General features: G+C 47.2%; 1 protein-coding gene across 13 annotated transcripts in view; it reads right to left on the reverse strand.

Annotated features, from left to right (window-relative positions):
• Positions 1-19,627, reverse strand: part of LOC119173579 (uncharacterized) — a 343,373-nt gene that overhangs the window by 284,745 nt on the left and 39,001 nt on the right. For 2 of the 13 annotated variants that reach the window (XM_075896351.1, XM_075896350.1), the window contains exon 1: positions 7,569-8,015. The exons of 5 other annotated variants lie outside the window; for them this stretch is intronic. Coding sequence is in view for 2 of the 8 variants with exons in the window: in XM_075896348.1 (XP_075752463.1) it covers positions 7,569-7,587 (19 nt within the window). In the remaining 6 variants the exon portion in view is untranslated. Of the gene's footprint in view, positions 1-7,568; positions 8,019-19,627 lie in introns of those variants that run through there. 6 more of the 13 variants (XM_075896354.1, XM_075896353.1, XM_075896345.1 and 3 more) reach the window with 5 other exon arrangements.

Here is a 19,627-nt window from a genome sequence, read left to right on the forward strand (position 1 = left end):
TCATGCTTCCGTCCAGACTTATATACGATGGTAACATCAAATTCATGTAGACGCAAGCTCCATCGGGCCAGTCGTCCAGAGGGATCCCGAATGTTTACCAACCAGCAGAGGGCATGGTGGTCCGTCACCACTTTAAATGGACGACCATAGAGATACGGGCGAAACTTGGTGATCGCCCACACTACTGCGAGACACTCTTTCTCTGTGGTCGTGTAATTCACCTCGGTACGGGACAGTGAGCGGCTGGCATAGGCTATGACTCTTTCTTTGCCGTGTTGATACTGGACGAGCACTGCGCCGAGGCCGATGTTACTGGCGTCAGTGTGCACCTCTGTGTCAGCATCTTCGTCAAAATGCGCAAGAACAGGGGCTGATTGCATCCGCTGTCGTAGCTCGGCAAAAGCAGCCTGTTGTTCGGTAGCCCATACAAACGGTGTGTCGTCGCGTGTAAGGCGAGTCAAGGGTTCCGCTATCTTCGAAAACCCTCTAATAAATCGTCGATAGTAGGCGCACAAACCCAGAAAGCGCCGAACAGTCTTTTTGTCTGTAGGATGCGGAAACGCGGCTACAGCGGCAAGTTTGTCGGGGTCGGGTCGTACTCCATTCGCATTGACTACATGGCCAAGGAATTTGAGCTCTTCATAACCAAAGTGACACTTCTGCGGTTTGAGTGTAAGATCTGCTGTTTGAATAGCCTGTAGCACACTCCTGAGGCGGTGAAGGTGTTGCTGGAAGGTTTCAGAAAAAACGACAACATCATCAAGGTATACGAGACAAGTTTGCCACTTCAGACCAGTAAGCACAGTGTCCATCATTCGCTGGAAGGTTGCGGGCGCTGAGCACAAACCAAAAGGAAGGACTCGAAATTCATACAGGCCATCAGGGGTCACAAATGCCGTTTTCTCGCGGTCTCGCTCGTCAACCTCAATCTGCCAGTACCCGCTTTTTAAATCCAAAGAGGAAAAATAGTGGCCGTGGTGTAATCTGTCTAACGAGTCGTCGATGCGTGGCAGCGGGTACACGTCCTTTTTAGTCACGCTGTTCAGCTTCCGGTAATCGACGCAAAAACGTAGCGTTCCGTCTTTCTTCTTGACTAGGACGACCGGAGAGGACCACGCACTGTTGGAAGGCTCGATGATGCCGTCGTCAAGCATTTCTCGAACTTGCGTACGAATGGCTTCTCGTTCCTTCGCTGACACACGGTAAGGCTGTTGGTGTACTGGGCGGGCGTCGTCGTAAGTGATGATTCTGTGCCTAGTGATCGAAGTCTGGCGCACCTTAGAGGAAGCAGCGAAGCATGACTTGAATTCAAGCAAGAGTTTCCGCAGTGCTGTCTGGTTTTCTGGTGTGAGGTTAGAATTAATATCGATATTGTTTAGAGACGTATCGGCGGCCTCCACTGCTTCCGACGAGAAGCAGATGGGAATGGTTCCTAATTCATCTGCAAATGCTAACGAAGTGCCACGGAAAAGGTGTCGGTGTTCGTTGCCGAAATTTGTAACGAGCAGTTGAGATCGGCCATCACGTAGCTGTATGATACTCCTAGCCACACAAACACCTTGAGTCAGCAGGTGTTCAAAATTACTTTCTGCAATCGCTTCACCATTTCGCAATCCACAGCATGTGACGTCGACAATAACACTGGCTCTTGGAGGAAGCGTTATACTTTCAGCAGAAACACGAAGAACGTCGGTACGTTGTTGGTCGTCCTGCTTGTCGATTGCTCGGTCGGCTGAGAAGGTGATGCGATTCTCTTGAAGATCAATGACAGCTCCATATTCGTGCAGGAAGTCAACACCAAGAATAACGTCGCGTGAACATTCACGGAGCACAAGGAAACTTCCTACAAAAGTATAACCGCAGACCCGAACTCTACTCGTGCAGGTTCCAAGCGGAGAGACGGTGTGGCCACCAGCCGTTCGAATCACGGAGCCATGCCAAGGCGTGATTACCTTCTTTAGTTGTCTGGTCATTTTCCCGCTTAGTATCGAATAGTCAGCCCCGGTATCAACTAAAGCGCCTACTGCATAGCCATCTATCAGCACCGGTATATCCAGAGAAAGCCGCACATATCGCTCAGTCGAACCTACACCCTTTACTGTTAGCGTCGATCGGAGGTCTTCAGCACGTCGACTGCCAGCGACCTCGCCTCCAAGGGTCGCTTGCGTTAGTTTTCCCGGCGGGGACTGGAGAACCGTGCGCCAGCATGGCGCTGTGGCGAAGATGAAAAGCGCCTCGGCGACGGTGAGCGCGACTGCCGTCCAGAAGGCGGCGGCATGCGCTGTTGAGCCAGGTAGTCCTCAATGTCCCGGGGTCGCTGGCCACACCGAGGAGGCGCTGAATATACTGAAAATCCACGCAGCCCGAGGCGCCGGTATGGACACTGGCGGTACAAATGGTCCGCTTCAGCGCAGTGGAAGCACAAAGGTCGGCGATCAGGAGTGCGCCAAACATCAGATTTCCGATGCGCAGCACGTCTGTCGTCAAGGTAGTGTGCTGGTTGTTCCGCAAGATGCACAGGGCTGGCGTAAACGAGGGGTGGCAGTGTGCGTGTGTTCTCGTAGTACCGTAGAGGCTGCGCCGACTGAAGTGAAACCGTAGGAGGTGCCTGAACAAACAGCGGGGAAGAGGAAGCTGGGCGTTTCAAGGCTTCTGCATAGGTCGGACGGTGGTAGTCAGCCGGGGCGGGTGTGGCGTTATTCAGACTCACAGGGTCACGAAGGGCATGATGCAGCTCGTCCTTGACGATGCTTGCAATGGAACTCACCGTAGGTAGTGGTGGTGTGGCAGCCTTTTGCAGCTCCTCGCGTACTATGGAGCGGATAAGGTCGCGCAGACACTCGGTGTTGCTCCCAATATTCGTTAGAACTTGAGCAGTGGACGTGTTCACTTGCCGCTCATACAGGGTGGATCGATGCTGAAGCATCTTTTCCATCGTGACAGCTTCAGACAAAAACTCGGCGACCGTGTTCGGAGGGCTCCGTACAAGACCAGCGAAAAGCTGCTCTTTAACTCCCCGCATCAGGTGACGCACCTTCTTTTCTTCTGTTATACTCTGATCGGCTCGTCGGAACAGGCGCGTCATATCTTCCACATAGGTCATGACAGTTTCATTGGGCATCTGGATGCGGGCCTGGATCGCTCGTTCCGCTCGTTCGTGGCGATCAGCACTTCTGTAAGTATCCAAGAGCCGGCGGCGGAATTCGGGCCACGATGTCATCTGTTCCTCGTGATTCATGTACCAGGTACGTGCTCCATCCTCTAAATAGAAGTACACACGTCGTAGTTTGGCCGCGTCGTTCCAGTCGTTCAAAGCAGCCACGCGCTCGAAGTCGACCAACCAGTCCTCGACGTCTTCGAGCTCGGTGCCATGAAACGGTGTCGGAACCTGCGGACTTTCGAGGGTGTACCGAGTCATTGGGGGGTTTTCCGTACCTGTTAGAGTGGTTTGAACGGACGTGCTCATCATACTGGTGTGAACTATAGGGTCAGCTTCGGGAGGCAATCCCCTGATCCTGCGGCTTGTCCGATGAACGGGAGTGTTGACTCGAACTGGGCTTGTGGTGCCGCTTCCAGGAGGGGTCTGCAACATCCGTGAGGGGCCTACCCCGCACCTCCACCAGTTGTCACGTCACTCCAGGGGGTGTCGACAAGATTTACTGACGTCTGAGCAACAGGGCTCTAACCAAGCGCGTCGGTTGGGCTTGTTTTTCAGAGCGAGGGCCCACGTGCACTTCTTTCTTCTCTGTGGTGTGGGCCTTCACCTTGGCATACGACCCACTACTAGAAAGAGGTGGCAATATCATAGTTGAAATAAAGAAGAGGAAATGGACATGGGCCGGGCATGTAGCGCGTAGACAGGATAACCGCTGGTCATTAAGGGTAACTAACTAGATTCCCAGAGAAGGGAAGCGGGTTGGGGGGAGACAGAAAGAGCAGCAAGCATAGGACCGCCGCCGCCGCCGCCGCCGCCGTCGCGGCGGCGGCGGCGGTGGCGGTGGCGGCGGCGGTGGCGGTGGCGGCGGCGGCGGCGGTGGCGGTGGCGGCGGCGGTGGCGGTGGCGGCGGCGGTGGCGGTGGCGGTGGTGGTGGTGGTGGTGGTGGTGGTGGTGGTGGTGGTGGTGGTGGTGGTGGTGGTGGTGGTGGTGGTAGTAGTAGTAGTAGTAGTAGTAGTAACGGACCTATTACACTGCCTTGGGGAACACCAAATGTGACGTCGCAAAGGTTAGATGAAATGTCGTTGATCACCGTAAGTTGCTCACGCGAAGAGAGGAAGCTTCGTAGCCAAGACAGGATTAATGAATCAATTCGGATTCACCACTAAAATTGTACTTTAGTGCCAGTGGCTCAGCAGATTTTTCTTAAACTAGGCATTTAAACTAGACATTTTCTAGCAAAATGCCTAGGCTTAAACTAGGCATTTTCTTAAACTAGGATTTTTCTTAAACTAGGCATCTTAAACACATGAGGAGAGAGGTTTACACATAGCACTTTGGGTTTTGCACATGAAATAGGAGATTGAGCTGGCAATAAATACAGCATAAATCAAGCAAAGTGTTGTAAATCATTTCCCAGAAATTTTGAACAAAATGAGTATTTAAAATCCTGGTTGTCCATTCAATATTATAACTTCCTTATTTTCATTGCTTGCGCTGATTTCATACTTATAAAAGCAGAATTTCGATTTCACAGTGCACATTTCCTCTAACTACAGCTCACGTCACATTAGTCAGCTAGTAAAGCCTTTCGGTAGTCGACAGACCATGGCAGCGTGACCAGTTGAGCTGCAGTTGACCAAGCTTAGGAGTGTCAATAGTGGCATCATAATGACCTCACGTACACAAGCCGGCAATTTCGAAATTGCCAACTCTACCAAGCTGCAGCGTCATGTGTCAATTTTAATATGTGGGGCTTTACGTACCAAAACCATGATATTGTCGCATTCAATATACAGCACGAGAAGAACAATGAAGAGCACGGTGGGAGATAAAGCCAAGATTCTCACCTGATCAGTTTTGTAAGTGTTTTGGTATAATTAAAGTGAGCTGTTCTGCATTCAACTGTAGGTGTTTCGGCGTCATGACACCGCAGCAGGCGCTGGGTACGTGTTCGGGACACCTCACAACAGACCCGCATCTAGCCCAGAAAAACTTCCGCACATCGACACCCCGTTCACAGCACCAGCCACCACTAGCGGAAAGTATGGCCGTGCCAAAAGCATGACGGCGCCTGCCAGCACTTGGCCCAACATGTCCAGTCTAAGCACGACACAGGTGACCGTTTTCAACCCTCGAATTCCTGTTGACTTCCATGAAAACACAATGAAAACGCACATGACTGGCTCGAGGAATTCGAGCACACAGCGAATGTCATCCGCTGGAATGCCACACAGAAATCGGGCTGCGTGTTTTTCCCCTTTATAAACGGAGCCCGAACATGGTTCACAAATCACGTCTGATCGTCCTGGGATGAGTTTCGGCAGAAGTTCTTTAACACAGTGGTGAAAGTGCCTTTTGGCATTTCGGAGCAGCTTTCGGGGCAGGAAAAATGTAAGTTTGGAGCAAGAATTAGTGTGCTTGGAGCACAAAAATGTCCTGTTTGTAGCAAGCTAACTACTGTTTGGAGCAGTCTCACCGCAGCAAGTAGGTACCAATATGTGCATGGAACACGACAAATAAATTTTATTCTAAAAATAATTGCATTTTTTATTGATCATATATTGCACTTAAAAAATTTACCAACTACAATATGAATACATTTACTGGACACACAACATTTGCAGAATGCCTGCCATTTTTGCACTATCAGGTATCATTTTACTGTTATTACAATGCAATACTATCACAGAAAAGCTCTCACGTAAGTCTTTAAACAGAGTACTACAGCTCTAAAAAAGAAGTAAACATCACAGTGAAATTCACATGCAAACCTCATAACTGAGACTAGTCCTATAGGTCCGCACAGGTTTTCTTTTTCTTCGAATCTTCAAGCTTGCTAAGATTGCTAGCAAGTTTTGCCTGACCCTCCTTGAGCAATGCTTGTCCACTTTCAATATCATCAAACTCAACAACAACACACTTCCGTGTATCAGAAAAATATCTGGCCATCACGTCCAGCTATTGGCAGTGTTGCTCTGGGAGCGGTGTTTCGTCGATCTGAATTGTGTAATATGTGTGTGGCCTGTTCATTTCATCTGCCACTGCCTTCGTAAAATATGGACCTAGGCCATCTGAAATTATGTATGATAGCTTCTTCCTACCATACTGGAACTCCTTGGCTATTTTAGAATCTGGAAACATCAACGGCATCATCTTCGTTGCTGCATCCCCGTATGTATAAATGATCCCAGACAACGCCACTCCAAGCGCAAAATAAGTATCTGCTCGAGCAGAACGGTCTGCCTCCGAAAGTCCTGGCCCAGTTGCAAAGCATGATTCCAGCTGAACTTGTTTAGTAGCAGGCTTCTTTAGAACACCAGAAGCATCTCTATGTTGATTGCATAACTCAACGTGACTCTTATTGGCAGCATGACGCTTGACAGCCGCTACACCATGCTGTGCACAGTTTATGATAGTGTTGCAGATGGTGCAGAATGCTTCCTCTTGTTTTATCTCTTGTCTGCACCAAACAGGGATGCCGTCACCATTGGAATCAATCTCATTGAGTACTTGGTTATTAAACTTGCTTTGACGACCCGAAAAAAAATGTTGCCATGGTTACACAAACTTCTGATAATACAACTTAAACACAAACTTGGATATCTATTTTTGCAAATGCATGGTAAATGGAGCCACACTATAGCACAAAGAATAATTGAAATAGGTATCGCAAGGCACTGTAATATCATTATACAATGCTATGATTATATAAAAAATTTATGGCGACAGGCGCGCTGTTAATTTTCACAAACGTGTTTCATATACTACCAACCAATTTTAAAAAATCCCCAATTCGATATATTATGAGTTTAGTCAGTACAGATAAGTGCAATATGGCCCAGATCAAGATTACACGATAATAACTTCATGCGCACATCAATACATAACACGTAGCTACTGATGCCGCACAGTCACTTCGTACGAACTACTGCCGCTACTGCGCTGAACCGTGCTGCGTGGAGACAAGTTACAAATCGCAAAAATGTAAAATAATGAGCTGTGATCCCGCAATACAAGTCTCCACGAGTAACTCGCTAATAAATGCACCTATTGGCACTCGTGCCTTTTATATTTTTGTTCACGTCAGTTCAGAGCTAATAATGTGCGGTATATAAACAGGACTTAAATACTTTTGTCGAACAAAGAAAAAACGAGCCCCTCAATAACTTCGGTGCTTTAAGGGGCTACTGATGTCACAGGAGGGGACATCCAAAGTAAATGCACCCAATAACAGCACGAAATGTGGGTCAAGAACGCGACGATAAACAGAAGGTTTAACAGCACAATAACATTAAGGTTTTTACAAAGAATTACAACCGGAGGCTCAAACACTTCAACTTTAACTTTTCAAGCATTATATCCACATCAGCCAACCCAAAACAGGCGTCAACAACATATGTCACAGGCTTACCTTTCCTCGTAAAAGCCATTTCGTTGCCTGCCGGAAGGCCAATGCGCCCAGCACGTGTGACTGGTGCGACGTTCTCTGGCCACTAGCCAACACAAGCCAACGTTTCGCACGGCTAGCAGTGGCTGAAGATAGGGGTGGCTTGGCTGCTATTGCGGCACTGTTTTGGTTTCGGAACCGTTGGCCGTGGAGGCGAGCGTCACAAAACGTTGGCATCGGCGCAGGCATGGCGCAATATATGCGAAAAACAGCCATTTGGCGCAGCATGTAGCAGCATTTCTGTCTTGGCGCAGTTTGGCGCAATCGGCGCAGCACTTCCATTACTGTTAACATGTTCGCCAGTCCCGAAATACGAGAGCTTGTACAGCGTCTCCTCGAGCCACGGATTCAGAAACCAAATGAATTCTTTAGGATGTTTGTTAAGGACATGGCACAACTGTTTTGTTGAGCAGATCCCGATATGTCCGAAGCCAAAAAGATTAGCCACCTCATGCACGTCATTAAGGAGCAGCTCTTGCTGGTCTCGTGAGAGACCTGCTACAAGTGTCAATGAATTTTCAAAGTAAGCGACAGACGTTGAACGCGCACTGCAGCTACATTACCGTCAGTATGACTGCCCCAACCCCATGCACCAATCAGCATGACCACAGTGACACCTGATGAAGGTTCTTTGCGATATCAGAAATCGAACAAGAAGTCAAGAAGCTCATTGCAAAGCCGAATGACTGCGCAATTGTCTATATAACAGAAGTAGTACGCCAGTAGATCAAGCAAGCGCTTTCGGTTCCTGAGCCAAACACCAATCCTTCTAGAGCAAGCTATGCAGACATAGTCTGCCGATAGCCACGTAACGTATCCCAACACCGCAGCAGTACCACCAGCAATAGCGGCCGACAGCACCTTGGTACTACAGAGAAACTACGACGCCGATGCAACCACCGCTTCGTAAAACCGACATCTGGCTTACCCCTGCTTTCATTGTGGGGAAGCAGGCCACGTTGTTCAGTACGCTTATTGAGTCGCAGGGTACGAAGAATTTCTGTCCGCTATTCCACAGCGCCATTTCAACAGAACGCCTCACATCAACATGAGTGTTGTAAAGAAAAACTACCGATCGGCGAAGAAACCAGACCGAACGCCGTTTCTTGTTTCCAGCTTTTTCCTCTTCTCTTGCAGTACTAGCCTGCACACGTTTATTTCTTTTCTTTTTCAACATACTCCCGCCCCCCAGTAGCGTCGCTCAATTCCAGCCAGTACAATTTTTGTACTGGTTTTCTGCAAAACTTCCCGTTTTGAGCTTTCACTCGACAAGCACAGACTGTTTAGGGAGAGAGTGTCCAGGCTGCAGTTGTTCGACGTCTTTCGCGAATACTTCCAGCTGAACATATCGGACCCAAAATGTTTCAGACTTGCTTAGCTCCCGTGCCAAAATTGTTTCCCTAAGCGAAGTTTGAAGTCCACGGCATCGATCCACAAAGCGAGAGAACCAGACGGTGACACGCAGAAACTTCTGCAGGTCGCTATGCTTCCTTATATCGATCACCGGGTGTAAGTTCCTGGATGACGCTTGAAGAAATACATGTTGCGTCTCAATCTCTGCCTCTTCGTGTATCGATTTGTACTGGTTAGGTTCTGAAGGCCAGCTTGATTTTGGCTGGGACAACCATTCAGGTCCATACCACCAATAGCGACATGCACGTAGAGTCTTTATCGGTATGCCTCCAGTCATTACATCCACCAGGTTGTCTTCGCCCGGGCAGTAGCGCAATAACGTTGTTTCAGTAACTTGCGTTATTTCAGTCACTCTGTGCTTTACAAATTGACCCCACTTGCTATAGTTTCCACGGATCCCGCTCAGTGTGATTGTGGAGTCAGTCCACATGACGCAATTGAAATGCTTGAAATCCCACGAGGAGCAAATGTATTTTAGCAATCTGGCTCCCACTATCACGGCCATAAGCTCGAGCTTTGGGAGCGTTAATGTCTTAATAGGTGCTACTCTTGACTTTGCTACTACCAGAGAGGTAGCTGAGTTCCCGCCTTCATCAAATGCTCTCAAATAGGCACATGCTCCATAAGCCTTCAGGCTGGCGTTGACGAATAAATGAAGTCCAGCCTCTTCAAGTGGTCCATGCGGTCCGTCTCTCACTCAACGCGGAATCTTTATGTGGCCGAGCTGTATTACATTTGCACACCAGGCTGCCCACTGCGTCTTGATCTCCGCGGGCAATTCTTCATTGCAGGAATGGCCTAAAACTCATAGGCATTGAAACAAAAGCTTCGCAGTGATGGTGAATGGTGATAGAATGCCAAGCGGGTCATAACTTTGAGAAGCAACCTTCAGTACGGTACGTTTCGTGTCGAGCTGGCCAGCCACTAAATACTGGGCCACAGACTTGGAAGAAAATTTGAAGTAATCATTTTCTATATCCCATTGCATTCCCAAGACCGCAGCTGCTTCTCCGGATGCTCCTTCTACTTGCTCCTCTTGGTTGTCAAAAATGTTCTGCAGCTGATGGTCATTGGTCTTCCACTTTCCAAGCTTCATGCCAGCATCTTTCATAATTGCTTTCAACTGCTCAAAGATGCGCCGACCTTCATGGAGTGTGTCCGCACCCACCAATAAATCGTCGACATAAAATGCCTTCTTTAATGTAGAAGCGAGCTCTTTGTCTTCACATGCATTATCTAAGTGGTTGTGAATAGTTGCCATGAGCAAGAAAGGGCTTGACGGTGATCCACACGGTACCCGTGTCATGCGCCATTTGACGAGCTTACCATATTGGCTTACCGAAATAGAGCCAAACCAAAAAAACCGGAATGCATTTCGGTCAGTCTCCTGTATCTCAATTTGTAAGAATGCCTTTTCGATGTCGGAATTGATGGCGACAGGGTACCACCGAAAGCGAAAAAGGGCTTGCAGCAATTCTGGATTGAGGTTCACTCCTTTATCCATGCAGTCGTTAAGGCATGGTACACTTTGGGTGTGTGACGATGCGTCGAACACTACACATAGTTTGATAGTTAACGATTCCTTCTTATTACTTCCCGATGTGGCATATAATATATAGAGCGATCTCGATCCCGAGGAGTATCCTTAGGCACCACTTCCGCGTGACCCAACTCCAGATATTGGTGGATTACTGTGTCATATCGCTGCAACATTCCTTCCATCGTTGACAGCCTCCGTGTTAATCTTTGTAAACGTGATAGCGTGATTTTCCGGTTGTTCCCTAGAAGCGGTTTCCTATCTTCCTTCCAAGGCAACGCCACAGTGTATCTGTCGCTTTTCTTGCTAATGGTTTCATGGAATCGTGCAACAGACTCGTGGGAGGAAGGTTTCGTTGAATCTGCGATGCCCATTGCTTCTGGTTGCCAAAAAGATTTCAAGGTCTGCGAGGTTGATTTGTCATCACTAATTGCTTGCACTTTCAGAATGCAGACCATTAGGCTAGAGCTGCAGTCAAGAAAGGCTTTTTGGTGACTGGGTGCTTGTAGCGTCCATCCAAAAGCTGTATCGATTGCTACCAGTCCTGGAACTTCTGCACTTTTGACGATACATCCCGACATGACTTGCTAGAAGTGGTCAGCACCGATCAACAAGCTGAGGCTATTTTCCGTTTCCGTATCAAACTTCTTTTCGTCCGCAATGACTTTGCCTTCAAGACGCAGGTTCTGAAGGAAATGGCTGTCAACTTTCGGGGAAACACTATCGTGACAGATAACTGGAACAACGATTGCGCGCAACGTGCAGGTGTCAGAACTGTATTGGCTACGCAGAGGAACTTTTACCACTTGCCGTCTTTCCACAGTACTTGGTGATGAACAGCCAAACGTATTCGGAGCAATTTGTGTTTCTCACAGCACCAGTAGGTGTAATGTCTTGGCGAGATCTTCCGTGACGAAGGATCGCTGGCTCCCTCCGTCGAGAATCCCTTGGACATACCCTGTGTTGCCGTTTTTGATGACAAAGGCATGAAACGTTTGTAGATATACTTCACTGCGATTTGTTGTGCCCCCACTCAGTGAATCCTTGTCACACAGCACATCTAATTGTGACGACACTATTCCGACTGTGCTGCCGGAGGCGTCAACTGGACAAGGAGGTGTCGTTAGTTGGTTCGATGTGTAGTGCGGGTTGCACATACTTGATGCGTGCCTCCTGTGGCAACTCGAGCAGGCGAGTTTTACGTGGCACGAACGTGCCTGATGTCCTCGGGACGTGCATTGATAGCAGCGGTTGTCTTTTGCAGGCATTCCTTTCTTCGAATCGATGGCGAGATTCGCGTCACAAGCGCGGGTGCCATGTTTCTTCAACTTGCAGAAAAAACGCTCACCCCAGCTGCTCGACGTGTTGTGTAGCACTGAAGCTGTGCTGGTGCTCCCGCTTCGAGTCCACTGTGCACGGTCATCCAGCAGTCAGTCATTAAAGGGCTTGCACTGTTCCCGGCTTTCTAGCTCTATACGTGTATATGTGAGCAGCTCCCTTAACTCCACATCAGATGTAGCAGCTGCCACGCTTGCCTCAAAGACATTGGCAGCAGATCCGTTTTCTCTTAGTGCCTGACTGCGCTTTGCACGTGTGTAGGCCAAAATGATGTCGTACGGTAGGGCTTTCTGTAAAATGTCAATCAGCATAGCGGAAAAGCTAAGCATAGGAACATTCAACGCAGTTAGACAACGGATATTCAGCGGCACAGCATCGTAAAGTCTCCTAAGGAAGTGGACATCGCTTCCCAACTTGATGTGAGGTAGACTGCGAAGTGCTGATAGGTGGTGTTGCTCGATCTGTTTTCGATCTCCGAAGCGTTCCTTCAATAACTCGATGGCGTCTGCATAACAGGTTTCGGAAGCCAGAAAACCACATATCGCAGCTGCCACATCACTTGCAAGATAATGACGTAGATAGAACTTCGTCGTTGTTGACAAAGCATTGTTCAGGTGGACAGTTTGCTCAAACTGCTCCCAGAAAGCCGACCATTCATGTATATCACCTCTAAATGTTGGCATGCCAAGGTTCGGCAGCCTTGGGCCAATTGCGGTTGGCACGTCAGATGGTGATGTGTTTGCGTTCTGAGGAGCAGCCGCTGCTGTACCGTCTCCATGTCGCAAACCGTCTATCTTGCAGCGAATCTCAGCGAGCATGCTTATAGCTTCGTCATTATACTCTGCTGCCGCGACATACTTAGCTTCGAGCTCCTCGTCCGCTATGTGCTCCTCAAGCACATCATTGATCTTCGAGAGCTCGTTGTTGCTCGCTGACAAACAGTCATAAATACCTGTGAGTTTGGGCTTGTCCGCGCTAGGGTCACTTAGCAGTGACCTTGCTTCTTGCAGGAGCTTGGTGTTCTGGGCTCGTCGAGCAGAGCGCTTGGTCTTGAGGCGATCCATCGGATCCGGTGTTGGAGTCTAGTCCGGTCTACGCCGATCAGGAACGATTCGTTGCAGTCCTCGCCGCCCGCAAAACAACGCAGTCGAGTAGAAGGTCCCCTCGGTTCGTGCGATGAAGGAGACCTGTCCGCACGAGGGGTTTCGGCACCACGATGTAAAGAAAAACTATTGATCGGCGAAGAAACCAGACTGAACTCCGTTTCTTGTTTCCAACTTCTTCCTCTTTTTTTGCAGTACTAGCCTGCACACGTTTATTTCTTTTCTTTGCAACAAGTGTTATGACCCAGTGGGATGTTCCTTTAGGGTTCCAGTCACACTCACCCTCACCTGGACGTTATTTTCCATCCACTAAACACAGCACCACTGACATGCAGAGAGAGAGATCTTCCAGTGCACACCAGGGAAACTAAAAGCAGCGACCTTAGGGGGGAAGGGTGCGGCTAGTCGACGAAGTGCTGTCAACCCCACATTACTGCCGAACGAAGAGACAAAAATTTCCATTGATTCGATGAAAGATAAGGTTGTTACTGCCAACATTGCAATTACGATTGACAGTGACGATGTGATGGCATTTTTCTATACTGCCGCGGACTTTTCAATAATGTGTGAGAGTCTGGCAGACAAGCTCAGGAAGGTGAAAATGGAATGAACGGGACTGCAGATTAGAGGAGCTGGAGGGCAGCTACCCACACGTACTGGAAAGAGCACTGCAAGAATCAAGATAGGGGATACACCCTGCATCGCAACTTTTGTTATTTTCTCCAAGTGTAGCGAAGAGGAATCTTAGGGATGGATCTCTTGCGTGAATACGATGCTGTCATCAATATACCAGACGGTGTATTGACCTTCTCAGCAGGTTAAAGTGCAGTGCTACACCGAAAATCCCTGCGCGTCATTGGCAACGTAACTGTACCTCCAATATCGTGCCGCCTTGTTTCTGTCACGTGCAATGCACAGCATACTAGAGAAGGTATCACGGAACAAGTATCGACGCTTCTACTCTCTCGAGGTGTTGCAATTGCCAGACCAGAAGTATCGTCAGTATTGTGTACGTTAAAGCAGAGGTTCTGTTGACTAATTTTAGGAACGAGCAACGACACATTACACAAGGCACTACAGTTGCCTACTTCGACGAGATACCAAAATCTTCGTGTGCTGTGCAGTGCAACAGGACGATCCGCAAACAATGACAGCCCCACCCCCAATTGACGTGAGCACAGATTTATCACTAGTGCAGAGACAGCATCTAATAGACCTTTATAAGTTTAAAGACTGTTTCTCATCGACCTCAAGGGTGAATCGAATGCCACTCATGAAGCACCGGATTATAACAAAGGAGACGGCAAGGCCAATACGACAGAACCCATTCGGCGTAGCACCGAAATAGCATGAAGCAATCCAACAACAAGTGAAGAGAATACTAAAGTGAATAAAATGCACAAGAAGTTCTTGGGCATCACCGGTAGTGCTTGTTAAAAAGAAAGACTGAATATTATGCTTGTGTGTTGACTACTGCAAGCTTAACCGTGGGACAAAAAAAGACGTATACCCATTACCACACATTGACGATTCACTCCACAGGCTGATGCACACTACTTCTCGTCAATGGACATCAAAAGTGGGTATTGGCAAATTAAGGCCGATAATTAAGATAGAGAAAAAACAGCATTTGTAATGCCTGACAGGCTTTATGAATTTAAAATCTTGCCCTTCTGGTTGTGCTCAGCTCCAGCAACATTTCAGAGACCGATAGATACTGTTCTATCAGGCTTTAAGTACTTAGGCGGACGTGTCTGCTCTACCTCGACGACGTTATTGTTTTTTCATAACCATTTTAGGAGCACCTGAGAAGGCTGCTATCGGTATTCAGGGCAATACAGTTTGCCAGTCTGACACTAATACCCGAAAAATGTCATTTTGGTTTCAAGGAGCTCCAATTCTTAGGCCATGTTGTGAGCCATGAAGGTGTTCGACCTGATTCCGACAAGATTGCAGCCATCAGTAAATTTCCGGTGCCAACACATAAGAAAGCAGTCAGGCGTTCCTTGGCCTCTGCGCATTGTCATCATCATCATCATCATCATCAGCCTGACTACGTCCACTGCAGGACAAAGGCCTCTCCCATGTTCCGCCAGTTAACCCGGTCCTGTGCTTGCTGCTGCCAATTTATACCCGCAAACTTCTTAATCTCATCTGCCCACCTAACCTTCTGTCTCCCCCTAACCCGCTTCCCTTCTCTGGGAATCCAGTTAGTTACCCTTAATGACCAGCGGTCATTAATGACCTGCGGATTGACCTGCGCTGCGCATGACCTGCGCTTAATGACCTGCGCATTGTGCTGAAGGTTTATTGCCAATTTCTGACACATAGCCTCACCGTTAACACGCCTCACCAGGGAAGATGTTCCATTCAAATGGGGTGACGATCAACAAACGGCATTTGACGATCTCCGACAACGCCTGCAGACCCCATTTTTGCTTGCTCACTTTGATGAGGATGCTCCTACTATAGTCCATACAGATGCCAGCAATGTCGGTTTATACACAGTACTCGCATAGTGGCAAGATTCAGCCAAGTGGATGATCACATATGCTAGTAGGATGCCTTCCCCTACCAAGTCCAACTACTCCACAACAGAAAAAGAATGTCTTGCTGTCGTATGGACAGTTATTTGTTTTTATTTATTTATTTATCAAATACTGCGGACACGTAGTCCAAGCAGGGAGGGCAAATAAAATGGTACAACAGTTATGAAGTTTCGTCCATATTTCTCCGGTCGTTACTTCCCTGTATGATTATTTGGGGTGTTTTATGGCCCTAGGGCCATTTGATGGCTAAAAAGCACCAGATCAAGAAATAAGTGATGCGAAAAATGATTGTGGTATCGTAGCTGTGTAAGAGCCTCAAAATTCCTCCTGCTAATGCTGGTAATGCCATGGAAGTATTAAAATCATGACAGTGACATAAAATATAAGCAGTGAGAGTAAATGGCAAAAGGTTGTGATAATAAAGCTATGGTGGGGATGCAGACATCCCAGCAGTGACCTCTCTTCAGAGGTCATGCTACGAGCGCCTGTGTATATGACATGAAAAGTAAGCATGTCTGTTAAAAATGTCAGCAATGATTTATATGTAAAAAGTGGTTCCCTACCAAAAAACATTGCAGGGTTAAGTGATATTTGTTGTGGATAGGGTAATAAAAAGTATTGTCTTTTAGGTGTGTTTATTTGTCTACATTGGATTAAAATGTGAAGCATTATTTGTGCGTCCCCACATCTCTCACACAATGGTAGATCGCCACCAGACAGAAGGTATGAATTTGTAGCGTGTGTGTGTCTTATTCTTGGTCTTGTAAGTGTTGCACCTATCATCATGATTTCAATACTGGTGACCAATTACAAAAGTGTGGCTTGATAACGAGTAGTTTGCTATGTGTGCCCATCCTGCCCATCCCATGTGCTCTGCCAGCAGTGTCTAAGTTTCTGTTTGAGAGTGGGCTTCAGGTTATAGGTGTATTGGCAGTGCTTTTGTGGATAGATGCAGCAAGCTGATCCACCAACAGGGGTGAATTATCCAGGGTTCAAAGAATTCAAATGAACTGGGCCCTCTGGTTTCAGGGGGCCCCCGACGGGCCAGAAAAAATGGCCGACTTCGTTATTTTGTTTGAAAAAGTTTAACCGTCCTGCTGGATTCCCCTGACAGAAACAGGTTATCTATTTCAACAAGCAATATACATGCTTCTAAGATTTTTTGTTGCATAACATGCATAATCTTGAAGCCAGCTCACAGTTCTGCAGTCTGTGGTAAAAAACATTTACTCACCCAAGATTATGCATCGTGCAGAAGGAAGGAGCTGATCCAGCGGATGGACACATGCATAGAGCAGCCTGACGAGGATTTCAGCAGCTACGGTCCAAAGCGCAATGCAAAGGCGCATAGAGAGTGGTTTCTGTCTGAAATATCATTTAATGCGCTAAAGGCAGATAACCGGTACGAGGCTGACGCATAGATATGTTATTTGCGGCGAGATTGGGCTATAGGTGGCAGCACCGTCCCCGCGAAGTGTCGATTGGGGGTCAGCGGTTCGTATACAAATACACGCAGCAGCACTTCGTTGCATGCAGTCTGAGCCGATTATCGACGGATAAAATGCGTTGACTAAAGTTTACTGTTAATATGTACACTCTTCCCTACTGAATCGGTGCACGATGCCTACGCAACGTTAACATTACCCGCAAGTAAAGCGCATTCTGCCTTTCATAGAGATGCTTGCCCTGGGTGACTCCTTCGCGCTTTCGCACTAAATCACGCCTTTGCTGTCTTGTTTGTACATGGCTAGCTTGTGTTCAGCCTGCTATGCACAGCTGTAGCGTGATTAAACTGCTTATTTACATCTCTGTCATCTGCATACTACAAAAAAGAGAGAAAGAAAGATCATAAAAAGTGCACATATCTGTGCGATTCATTCAGTACCACCGTTCGCACCTTTACACACACGATTTTTTTTTTCCTCTCATTCTGTTCACCATGAAGTGTGGGACAGTTGATAAGTCTAGTCAGGAAAGATTAGTGGCTGACGGCGTTTTGCACTGCACTGCTTTTACCACGTGTATGCACATGTTCTTGCACCAGTAAAAATATAAAAATATAATATAAGGGTTGAGCAGAATGCTTTCATCGATGAATTACGTGCATAACGGTGCTACAACAAAGGCCTGGTTAATAGGACAAGCATGTTTTGTTTGTTTTGTTTTTCTCACACAAAAAATGTCCACTGCCTTCCGTCAATCACTAACAATGCCACGAAAACGCTGAAGACAATGCAAAAAAGATGAAATTTTCGGTTAAATTATACAACATTACATATAAGGCATGCCGTCTGAATTTTCAACGTATGGGCTCTTTGAAGTATTCTTAAATCCAAGCACACAGTTGCACACGGTAACTCTGTTTTAAATACAGTTTAAGTACCGATGTGTCAGTGTTTTTGTGATAGTGATATTTCTATGTAGCGGTACCATGGCCAAATAAACACAAGTAAGGCCCCTGGCATGATCGATAAGCTACAGTGTCGTAGTCTTCCACCTAGCAACAGCGTGCAAGTGCATGACCTAGAGCCTGTTTTTTTCTTGTTTTTTTTTAAAACTGAGTCGCTATAAAACACTGCGTTCACGCACCATTTAATAGTCCCCATGTTTTGGGAGCATGCCAAGAGCATTTTGCTACGTGCTTGAAACAAAATGCGGCACCCACACTGAAATTATTCTGGTGAATGGAGGGTACGACGAAAATAAACAGCACTCTGGAAAGTTGCACTCGCCAATCTTATTACAATGCATTAGCAGCCAACCAAGACCAAATGCTTTCATACGTCGTTTCAGGCATACATAGAAACAGTTACACTCGTGCTGACATGACTGGACAAACCACACTTTGAGAACGTGCATGACGTACCCGCACATAGAAACACAACTTAGCTAGCAGAAAACGCACGGAGTAATCTACACTTTGCCTCTTCGGACAGTTGTCGCCAGGCGGAGACTCTGCTCGATCTCGCGGCCAATAGTATCCTTTCACTATAATGTAAACAACGCACCATGAAATTATTGTATGGTACGAAACTTCCTGGTTATGCAAAGACTCCCAAGGAGTAATGATTTGATTCTTCCCTTCTGGCATTGCCGTTCTGTCTTAATTCCTGCTTTGTGGTTATATAGGGAAACTTAAGAGACCATTACTTCATAAAGATTGTGCACAGGAAATATCTACAATATATATACACTATCTGGTCGCCAGCAGACTCTCACCGCTATTGCTTAAGCGTTGTGGTGAGGGTCTTCAATCAACCATCACTTTTGAACTCGCAATGAATGCCCTGCATAGCAACCACGGGCGTCTCAGGTGAACATCATGCTTCTCTGAGCTGACATAACACCGCTGTCGCGCTCAACGATCCACGAGGCAGCGCAGCTCTTATGGCGCATTCTTTGGTGAACAGAATTTGGTGTGCACACAACACTGCAAGAAAGAAAACGCCTAAGTGATATTAAACAATCTGAATAGGCTTAAAATAAATATAGCTTGTGTTCTTTGCAGCTAAATCTAAAAAGCGTCAAGTCTCAAGCATGACCAGATGACAAAGCGGGAAATAAAGGGAGTGAGACGAGGGGCCCCTCTTATTTTTTTTTAACCAGACCCTCCGCACTCTTAACCCGGCCTTGTCCCTTACCACATTGCCTTGGATCTCCTGGCGGTGCCCTGCTACCCAGCACACTATGACATGTTGTTTGAGTGTGTACAGTGTGCATATTAATGAGTAAAGAGAGGCAAGGACAGGGCTTTTGTGTTTTTTTTTAAGAGTTTGCAGACCCTTTACCTCACTTGAAGGGTCCGTGTAGATTACTGTCTCTTGTATTTTTATTTGTTAGACGTGTTTAGCGGCCACAAGTATTGCGTAAGCTAGCACTGTGAAGATGCTTGTATTTGGATGTAGAGCACGAGCATCCGAAAAGGATGGGTCAACAACACCGTAGACTTACAGTTAGACATAGAGGCACCTGTAAAGAACTCAGGACGTGTGTATCTGTGAAGATGCTTGTATTTGGATGTAGAGCACAAGCATCCGAAAAGGATGGGTCAACAACACCGTAGACTTATAGTTAGACTTAGAG

The sequence above is a fragment of the Rhipicephalus microplus genome, chromosome 5, assembly GCF_043290135.1.
Source record: "Rhipicephalus microplus isolate Deutch F79 chromosome 5, USDA_Rmic, whole genome shotgun sequence".
NCBI lineage: Eukaryota > Metazoa > Arthropoda > Arachnida > Ixodida > Ixodidae > Rhipicephalus > Rhipicephalus microplus.